General features: G+C 47.2%; 1 protein-coding gene across 1 annotated transcript; it reads left to right on the forward strand.

The window, feature by feature from the left end:
* Window positions 1-1267: 1267 nt before the first annotated feature.
* LOC148686777 (uncharacterized) lies at window positions 1268-7899 on the forward strand. Its single transcript, XM_088661459.1, has 4 exons — window positions 1268-1380; window positions 3774-3878; window positions 5045-5174; window positions 6400-7899. The coding sequence occupies exons 2-4, from the start codon at window positions 3779-3781 to the stop codon at window positions 6674-6676; spliced, it is 507 nt and encodes a 168-aa protein (XP_088517585.1). The 5' UTR covers window positions 1268-1380; window positions 3774-3778; the 3' UTR covers window positions 6677-7899.
* Window positions 7900-10891: the final 2992 nt, after the last annotated feature.

Here is a 10891-nt window from a genome sequence, read left to right on the forward strand (position 1 = left end):
GGGACTGTGAGCAGCTTTAATGCTTATTTTTCAGAGTGTGCCTTCTAAAGAGCCAGATTTCTGGCTATTCAAAGCATACACAATGGAAATAAGAGTGCCCAATACACACACCGACTGGTAGGGATCCCTTGCAGCCTCCAGCATGGACAATTGCACATCAAGTTTGTTCGCAAATTGCAAAGTGGCAACTTGCCATAATTCTGAAAAATTGTACTAGCAATGGGGTGTAAGGTTAGGTCCAGCTTGTGAAATCCTTTTGAAGATGATATGGACTTGGAAGCTGCTCAATATGAAGCTGAAAGAGAATTCTATAGGCAGCCATGGGTTTTCTGGATTTCTATGAAGTGTCCCAACACTTTATCCCTTCACCCGAAGCCCATTAGCTTTTGAAAGTTGCCTTCCTTGTACACATGTCAACTGGCTTTGAAGAAAACTCCCCTGTTTCCATACATGCACTAAATCCCCCTCCAGCAAGATACTGGATTCCTGCTTTTGCCCTAGCCAGTTTGCAGTGCCAGCTTCCTAGGAAAATTGTGACCTGGCCCTGTCCAAATTTTAGGTTCTTAGATGGGAAAGGGTCTTAATGCTGACAGAGCCCTAGCAATAAATGATGTTGCCGCCCTCAAAGACTCTCACTTGGCAGAAAAGGAAATGACATGGAAATGAGCTGACCATTTCTGTTCCATAAAGGAAGGCCAGCATTCAAGATGACAGCTGAATTCTGGGATATCCACCAAAGCATTGACTAAATCAATTCTTGGAGCTGGAGAGAACTTGAGGCAGGTAGAAAACCCACATATTGGCACTTCACAGCTCCTATGAAGACCCACCATACCCTGAGTGAAAGAGATGAAGTTTAAAAGAGAGGTCAGAGCCTCTTCCAAGTAATATTTCACTCCATCCAAAAGAAAGCAAGTTCTGGGAGGGGTTCCTGCCTCTGCCTTCGCATCAACAGTGACCTTGGGCTCCCAAATCCTACGTGTGCAGTGGGATTGGATTGCAAACTCACTGAAGCTCCGTAACAAACCAAAGGCAGTTCAGTTGGGAAGGAGAGACCTCTCTTACCCTCTTTCTCCACGTGTCTGTGTCCTGACTTGTACTTTTGCAATTTCTGGGAGTTGTTCCACTGTCCTGTAGGCTTCCTCCTTCCTCTCCCCCCCGCCCTTTTGAAGGAAACAAGCCATGGCCTGGGGGCCTCTCAATAGGCCCAAAGGATCTGTTTGCAATTAGAAGACTGCTGTGTGGCTTGGCAGAATTCCAGAGCAGCTTTCGCTATAAGGCGAAGAGAGGCAGACCTTGGCCAGAGAGAGAGAGAAGAAAACCCTTGGTCTTGAAAGAGCAACTGCCACAATTTACCATCTCTGATTCTCTGTTCAACAGGTAAGGAGTATCTCCTTTTCTTGCAGTGAGCCTTGTTGGCTCTCAAGCTATTTGGGGAGAACGTTCTCTAAAGGGGTTGCCGTGTTTGTGGGGTGCCCTTTAAATGGTAAAGGGACCCCTGACCATTAAGTCCAGTCACGGATGACTCTGGGGTTGCAGCACTTATCTCGCTTTACTGGCCAAGGGAGCCGGCGTACAGCTTCTGGGTCATGTGGAACACCGTTTACCTTCCCACCAGAGCGGTACATATTTATTTACTTGACATGCTTTCGAACTGCTAGGTGGGCAGGAGCTGGGCCCGAACAACAGGAGTTTACCTCCTCACGGGGATTCAAACCACTGACCTTCTGATCGGCAAGCCCTAGGCTCAGTGGTTTAGACCACAGCACCACCTGTGTCCCTTGGGGTACCCTTTGCTAGTGCCAAATCGCTGCCTCCTATTCGGACACAGTTCCCAGCAGTGTCTCCTGTATGCTCTTGGGGCCCATTGCAGTGGCTCTGATATCTTGGAAGAGAATTAATAGAGGAGGCAAGCAAGGGTCTGAGGATGAAGACAGCATGCAAACGTTCTGAGCTGTCGTACCGGCTGTTCTTCGCCTTTCATCCAAGCAGCTTGTCAGCACAAAAATAACAGGAAAGAATTGAGTTAAAATCCAAGAAGATTCTAGTGTGCCCAGTCCTGCGAAGTATCTGCTATTTCTTCATGTTTTGGATTAAAATGGTGGGGTCACCCTTGAGATCACGGGTAGGAAGCAGATGCAAGGGAAAGATAAGCCAACATTTTCCAGCAACCAAGCAAAATCATGTAAAGCAACCCAGATAAACAGCCTGACTACGCAGAGAATTATTGTTGGGCCCGTCAAAATGAAGAGAGCCTTCTGTTTCTGGTCCCAAGGCTACAGATTAGAAATTCTGCCTTGCTCCTTGTCTGCAGTCGCTACTGTAGATGCTGGTTTGCTATGTCTCCTGTCCAATGCTGCCAGCCCTTCTCAGCTCTTTCTCCACTACAAGGATGTAGCAAATGCTTTTCTGGCTGCTCCAGACCCTCCAAGTGTCCCTATTTTCCAGGGACAGCCCCAGATTTACAGAAGCCACCCCATACAACTTTCAGAAGACATCTGAAGGCAGCCCTGGATAGGGAAGTTTTAAAAGTGTTTTTAAATGTTCTGTAGTAGTAGTAGTAGTAGTAGTTGTTGTTGTTATTATTATTATTATTATTATTATTATTATTATTATTATTATTTATACCCTGCACACCTGGCTGGGTTTCCCCAGCCACTCTGGGCGGCTTCCATCAGAAGAATAAAATAATCGATTAAAGATTAAAAGCCTATCTAAACAGGGCTGCCTTCAGATGTCTTCTAAAAATCTGGTAGCTGTTTTTCTCTGACATCTGGTGGGAGGGCGTTCCACAGGGCGGGCGCCACTACCGAGAAGGCCCTCTGCCTGGTTCCCTGCAACTTGGCTTCTCACAGCGAGGGAACCGCCAGAAGGCCCTCGGCACTGGACCTCCTCAGTGTCCGAGCAGAACGATGGGGGTGGAGACGCTCCTTCAGGTATAGTGGACCGAGGCCGTTTAGGGCTTTAAAGGTCAGCACCAACACTTTCGTACTGGGAGGCAATGGAGATCTTTCAAGAGCGGTGTTATGTGGTCTCGCCGGCCGCTCCCAATCACCAGTCTAGCTGCCACATGCTGAATTAGTTGTAGTTTCCGGGTCACCTTCAAAGGTAGCCCCACGTAGAGCGCATTGCAGTAGTCCAGGCAGGAGATAACTAGAGCATGCACCACTCTGGCCTGCGTACCAGATGTAGCTGATAGACAGCTGCCCTGGACACAGAATTATTATATATATATGGTAGAAACCGCCCAGAGTGGCTGGGGCAACCCAGTCAGGTGGGCAGGGTATAAATAATAAAATTATTATGGAATAGGTAAGCCATCCCTATTTTCATTGGAGAAATGTTGGAGGGCATGCCTTTCTCTCTCCTCGAAGGTTTAATGCCATATTTGTGGGTACACAGCATTGGCATGTTTTGTCCAAGGGGGCATGGAAGCAACTCAGGAAAACCCTGGGTCCAGATTCTTGCATCACCGGTTCAAACCACCGGGCCACATTCCCTTTGTGCCTGATGCACACAGACTTGCCAGGATCTGACCTATAAGTGGACACATGCGAATGTGACGTTGCTATGGCTGTAGAGCCAGAGAGGCCCTTTTCCCCCCTTTTCCATTTGGTATGAACAGCTTGTGACCATCCCGGCTGGGAAATGTCCATATGGGAGCTGTCAAAGCGATCGGGGTGGGGAAAGGGGACTTATGTTGCGGAACTAGTACTTGGGGAAGGGAGGCTTCCCTGATGCATTTTTTTCCCTTCTCCTGTCCCTCTGCAAAGGCACCATGAGACAGATCTTCTCCCTACTGCTTTTGGTGGCAATCTGTTGCGCCGCCAAACCAAAGAGGCAGCAGGCAACGTCAGAATGGGACTACAGATCTGAAGGTAAGGTTCCAAATTTGCTGGGTGCCAAAGAGTGGGCTGATGTCAAGCAAAGCTTGTTTTGTCTTTTGTTTCATTTGCATTTGCAAATGTGCATTAGGGGCTGCAAATATCCCGGTTTTACTATCCTTGCCCAGGTCCTGCCTTCTTGGTTTTGCAAGGCTAACACAAAACTGATAGGATACATGGGCTCTAGCCAGCCAATGCGCAGTGGACAGGTGAGAAAGTAAGCTTGGTTTCTGCACTGTTGGCATAAAAACCCACTTCTGTGAAGGTTTTGAACACAAGACCCAAATCTCCCCTGCATACATCCGCAATGCTTTTGAAACCGTGGACAGAAGATTAAACCTCCCCTCCCCCCTATCCTGTAGAGCTTTAATCCTGTTTGACCATTTTTTGATTTACCCATAAATCCATTCCCACTCTCTATATCTTGTCACCACGATATACTTGAGGATATACTTCCAGGGATATACTAGGGAAACAAGTTCCCTAAAATTAAATGTTTAAAGAATGGCAGTTCTGTATATTCCCCTCCCTCCCTTGGCATATGCAGTCTCGACATCGAATATAATAACACCTCCGTTTCTAAAGTGGCTTACATGTTCTCGGTTGTGTATGTTTTGTATTAGAATGTATTTTTGGTCTTTATATAAACTTCTTAATCCATCAACAGATGTGAACAAGGTGGGCTACATAGTTTAAAAATGCAGCTGATAAACCCAAGTTTATTCTAATTCCATCTGTCTTAGGATGGATTTCATATGTGTGCTTTTTGTTTGCAATTATTTAGTCTGACAAATGATTCAAATTCTGGTCTGATGTAAATGGCAGGGGAGCCCTCCCTTTCCGAGCCAGGAAATGGAACTGCAGAAGTGCTATAGTTCAGAGAAAGGTGTATGTTCTTCTATATTATTACAGCCATACCGTGGATCCTGAACTCCTTGGTACTGGGACGTTTTGGCTCCTGAACGCCGCAAACCCAGAATGAGTGTTCCGGTTTGCAAACGTTCTTGTGAACGCTTTCCTGCAGCCAATCAGAAGCAGTGTCTTGGTTGCCAAATGATTTGGAAGTCGAACGGATTTCTGGAACGGATTCTGTTTGACTTCCAAGGTACGACTGGATTACTGCTATGATATTCTCTCATACTCCCAGTTCTCTCTTCCAGCTGAAAAAGTTAACATGAGGGGATGTGCCAATCTCACTGTGGTTCTGGACAACTGGAAGTTTGCTATTGTGTCTCAAATGAAGAATCTTCTCCTCTTTGATCACCAGTCTGTGTTGCCTGACTATGGAAGGTGAGCCAGGGTAGTAAAGGTGGCAACAAAATGGACTTCTGCTGTGATCTGTGCATACCTGCTGTAGAGTCGCCATCTTGGGTTCAGCCAGTCATGTACATCCGCCTACTTGGGACTCAATAAAGCAGCCTATTTGGCAGCAATCTTGGAAGTGCAGGGCCAAGGGGCTGTTTTCAGTTTTGTGGGCCACAAGTTGTAAAAGCAGCGTCTTCCAAACTTGGGTCTGCAACTATTTTTGGACTACAAATCCCATCATCCCTCACTAGCAGAACCAGTGATGGGAGTTGTAGTCCAAAAACAGCTGGAGACCCAAGTTTGGTGGGGCGGGGGGAACACTGTTGTGAAGGCTCAGTCTTAAGTTTGGAGGTTGCACCTGTTACCCTCCAGGTGTTGTAGGACTACAACTCCCATCACCCCTGAGCGTTGGCCATGTTGGCTAAGGCTCATGGGAGTTGGAAGTCCATCAGAGGTGGAGCAAGATGGGTGCGGTCCGCCCTGGGTGTCATCCTGGGGGTGGGGGTGGGGTGACAAAATCCCAGCCGGGCCCAATCGCAGCCACAGTGGAGCGTGCACACACACCCCGACCTGGCCACCATGCTGGAGCACGCCTGGCCGGGGAGTCGTGGGGGTTGGCGTACCATTTCCCCGTGCTCCTGGCTGGAGGAGGCAGACAGGCAGGGAAGAGGACGGGAAGCAGGCAGGCAAGCAAAAATGGAGGGGGCGGGAATGGGTGCCACGTGCCCCGTCCCATCCCTCCCTATGGGCGCTGCGCTCCCCGTCCCATCCCTCCCTATGGGCGGGTCGCGCTTCCTCCGCCACTGCTCAGGTGGCCACCATTATCATTATAAGAGAACATGGGAGGCATTCGTGGTGAGTTGCAGCACCTCTTTTTCTAGAAAAATAGCACAGATAATGAAGATGGAATAGGACATCCCTGTTTTCGTTGGAGAAATGTTGCAGGGTATGTTATTGGTTGCTGTGGAAGTGCTCCTTGCTTTGGGCAGAACTGTCTCCATGTAGCCCACTATAGAGGAATTTCTCTTGTTTGTTTTACACCAGGCATCCCCAAACTGCGGCCCTCCAGATGTTTTGGCCTACAACTCCCATGATCCCTAGCTAACAGGACCAGTGGCCGGGGAAGATGGGAATTGTAGTCCAAAACATCTGGAGGGCCGAAGTTTGGGGATGCCTGTTTTACACCTTTCCTTGCTTCTTTCCTTTCGAGGATCAAGCCACTTTCCGACGCCCTCAATGACCTATACCTAGAATTCAACGCCCTCAAGGAACGGCTCGGAGAACTGACCACGCGCTTTGAGGGAGTGGAGTCTTTTGTGGATGAGATGAACAAAAAAGGCCAGAGTCAGCCTGCTGCTAAGAGTTCCATTGGGGTCACCCAACCAGAGGTGGCGAAAGCAAGTGCCCCTTTGCCAGCCAAGCGCCGGAGAGTCCTGATCCGGAATGGGAGAAAGCCCACAGAGTCACTGACAGGTGGAAAACAGTAGAAACTTTGCTGAGGTGTCCTCTCCTCTGTTCTGGAGAGTTCTGGATCTTACCGATTGCTTTAGAGGTTGAATGTATCTGTCTTGTCTATCCTTGTTTTTTTTTCCCCTCTGAAAGACTGGATTCAGTGAGAGAGAGAGAGAGAGAGAGAGAGAGAGAGGCCTAGATAGAAGCCTTTCCTTGGCTAGTGGGTCTGCAGCAACAATTTCACTCTGTGCTTGCATTGCAAAAGGTATAGGGAGGATGGATTCTGTTTGATTCTCAAGGGGGCTTGTTCCTTAAAATCCTCTCACACAGCTTGACCCAATCGGTAAGTTGAGAACATGTCCTGAACTGCCAAAGAGCGAGGCACACAGTCCACTTCTCAGCATTATCAGAATTGTACAGAAAATCTCAGAAAAGGTGATGTCCTGCCACTTTGCACATTTCCAGTGTCGTAGAACCTTGAGAAGAAATATTGCAGTGGCCACAGCACCGGTGTCACAGGTAATCGTTGTAGTTGAGCACAGTCAAAGGAAGTGTCTGGCAGTTGCGTAGGAATCTGTCCATTTCTGACAGCTGCAGCCGACGCCGTACATTTCGTCGTAGGAAGTAGTAATGCCTAGACTTTCAGGGTGCAGAATCTTACAGAGGATGCCAGTGCATAGGCTCTTGCCTTCCAGATGTTGTGGTCTAGAGTTTCACCTAAGCATTAACATGTACAGCCTCAACTGAACGCAACTGAGGAATAATCACATCTGTTCCCCCCCCCTCTTGCTAGTGGGAGCAAATGAAGGCAGATGATAAATAGCAACGGAACTGTACTTGCACATATTGCAGAAGCAAGCAGATAACTCTGAATTCAGACTCCAAATTAAGTTTTTTTCTCCCCTGTGTGTCCATTTTTAAGTGCAAACTCAATCTCTTCTCGCATACCGGAAAGAGTGTTCAACCAGGAGCAGCTTTGCTTTTCATAGATGTAGGTTTATTAAAAGTGGCAGGCGCCATAAATGCACATGCGGACCCTATGCAGGTTATGCGAAGGCGTGTGTGCACATGCCATACTTGGTGATAGCGCACTGAAAATCTCAGCCACGTTATGCCCAAATGGCACCTTGGATGGAAACCTAGTCATGCTTGGAAAGCGAAGTCATGCCATTTGAATTAGGTAGTCGGCTCCCCTGACTGCCATTTGCTTCTTAGCCTGGAATGTTGCTTTTCCCTTAAATTAAAAAAATATAAACGATCCACCTCCCACCCAGTGTCACGAGAAAACCAGCAGAGTGAATTGTAAACAGGATCGGTCTTCCCTTGCCGCCCACCCCCAACTTGGCTCTACAAGCCGAGGCCCCTTCTCGGAAATGGGAAATGTCGTGCCAAAATGCCAGATAGCCAAACATCACAGATTCGCTGGAGCCAGGTTATGAGTAACAGAGTTTTATATAATACTCCCCATTCCCCTGGGGAGCTAAGAGACACTCCTCCCTCTCGACATTCGGTATGGCTGATGGGCACTTGGCCTTCATTTCCCTGCATCTTAACCCCCCCCCCAGCCTCCTTCTCAGGGCCAACATGTTAGTATTTGGATGATGGGAAGGTAAGGCAGTGGAGAATCATTGACATTCCCACCCCCACCAGGTTTAAATTGCTGAGAGGCACAGGGGATTTCAAGTGTCAAAGCCTGGGATTCAGCATACCTGACCACACCTCCATACCAAAAAAAAGTGGTACAGTGATACCTCGGTTTATGAACACAATTGGTTCCGGAAGTCTGTTCATAAACTGAAGCGTTCATAAACTGAAGTGAACTTTCCCACTGAAAGTAATGGAAAGTGGATTACTCTGTTCCAGACGGGTCCGTGGAGTACTCAACCTGAAGCGTACTTAACCCGAAGCATGGGTGTAATTGGTTCCGGAAGTCTGTTCATAAACTGAAGCGTTCATAAACTGAAGCGAAATTTCCCATTGAAAGTAATGGAAAGTGAATTAATCCGTTCCAGATGGGTCCGTGGCGTTCGTAAACCGAAAATTTGTAAACCGAGGTGTTCGTAAACGGAGGTTCCACTGTAGTGGTATCAGCCAGTGTGTGTCCAATATAGAGAGCTGAAGGGCACTGCTGGCATTTGATGGCATACACAATGTTAGAAGATGAGCAATTAAATAGGCCTGAGATGTTTGATGTTCCCTTATGAAAAATGTCACCGCACGCCACTGGAGATTTGGGTAAAAGTTTGCTTGGAGCATGTCAGCTATGCAATTCATGCCAGACATTGGTCCGTGCATGTTAAGGCCTCCAAAAGCAGCACCTCCAGGTAAACTCTTAAAAGAGGTCAAAAATCATACGGGATAAAAGTGCAAGAGATTCAGCTCGATAGCCTCCATGGTGGAAGGGTTTCCATATGGAAATGGGGAAAAGGGTGTCCTCCAAGCTTTGCTACATTTAGTCTCACTTTATATTGCACTATGTCTACAAAGGTCTCTACTCGCTTTTCTGTTGTTGTTGCCAAACTTTCAACCACATTGCAGAGCAGGCGATTTTCTTCCAGTTGTACAAGTGAGTGAATTTTCAGCAAGGTATCGATAAATGGCGCCCTGTGGCCAAAGTGGAAAGTGCAGCATTTTCCCTGATGCAAGCTGTTAACACAGAGCTTTCCAAACCGTGTGTCGGCTGCAGTGTGTACCGTAGCTATAGGTGTGTCGTGCAAACGCTTCCCCACACTCTGAGAAGGGGCTAATTTAGCCTCCAGCTGGCTAGCAAAACTGAATTACCGTGCCACAAAATGATGCATGTCTAAAAACAGTGTGTCACCAACATGAAACATTTGGAAAGCTCTCCCAACTATTCCAGTTCAGCTGAGGCATTTGGCACTGAAATCCCTGTATCCGTCTTTTATTTTTATATGCTTTCCCCACTCTCTTTTAAACTGTAACCTTAAATAAAGACAAAACGAGGCAACACACTGTCCCAATAACAGTTGCTTTGCTTATGATCTTAAGCTAGAAGCCAAAGTACAACCCGTGTTTTGTAGCAAGATGAAGAATCGGTCTAAGCTTTGCTCGTTGCCAAATGGATCACGTCTAAGAACATTTATCAAAGCTTTCATTGGAAGCTTCCTTAAATGTTGCCCTTATTTCAATATAACACTTCCCAAGCCACTTTGTTCCTGACCTAATGGACAAATCTAAGGCCGTACAGGAGCACCAAGGAGCCATCCATCATAGTCACTATGTCACAGTGTTGAAGTCCTTTACTTGCACAGATGCAGCTCATGGCCTGTCGGAAGTGGAATGCCAAATCTGGGAATGAATGAATCATTCTGTAGCTTTTCATATGGTGTACTTTTACTCTAAATGCATACATGTTTTAAATAGGGCTTTAAAAAATCAGATTACTGCCTTTAGCTCTGATAACTTTTATAATACCAGGCTCCCTCCCTCTCCCTCTCTCTGTAACAGTTCTACATGAAAAATCCCCAAAGCTACAAAACTTCCACACTTGTGTACATCTAACCTTTTAATAGGGACCCGAGTGGGGCTGTGGGTTAAACCACAGAGCCTAGGGCTTGCCGATCAGAAGGTTGGCAGTTCGAATCCCCGCGACGGGGTGAGACTTCTGTTGCTCGGTCCCAGCTACTGACAACCTAGCAGTTCAAAAGCACATCAAGTGCAGGTAGATAAATAGGTACCACTCTGGCAGGAAGGTAAACGGTGTTTCCGTGCGCTGCTCTGGTTCTCCAGAAGTGGCTTTGTCATGCTGGCCACATGACCCGGAAGCTGTATGCCGGCTCCCTTGGCCAATAATGCGAGATGAGCGCCGCAACCCCAGAGTCGTCCGCGACTGGACTTAATGGTCAGGAGTCCCTTTACCTTTAACCTTTTAATAGTCCCTGCCCTCAGGCTGGCAATCTTACTGTTGTTTCGCAAGCCATTCTGGGAGACCTGTCTTTTTGTTTTTAAGAACAATACTTCAAATAATAGTAATAATAATCTGCACTTTTTTATTTTGGCTGTGCGATTTTTGTGACTGATGCAAGAGCATTGAATGGTTATTTTTGGTTTTTAAGTGCAGCAGCTACAGTGGTGAGATGAACAAGTTTATTAAGGCATACGGAAGGCATAATGGTCAGAAGTAAGAAGGATTTTAATGACTGGATTCTGTGCTGAAGGGAGAAGCCAGCCTCTGGATTAGGCCCAAACGCACCTGATTCCTTAGTTCCACATTTCTCCCTGCTCCCCAT

Source organism: Zootoca vivipara, chromosome 2 (genome assembly GCF_965207765.1).
Source record: "Zootoca vivipara chromosome 2, rZooViv2.hap1.1, whole genome shotgun sequence".
Classification (NCBI taxonomy): domain Eukaryota; kingdom Metazoa; phylum Chordata; class Lepidosauria; order Squamata; family Lacertidae; genus Zootoca; species Zootoca vivipara.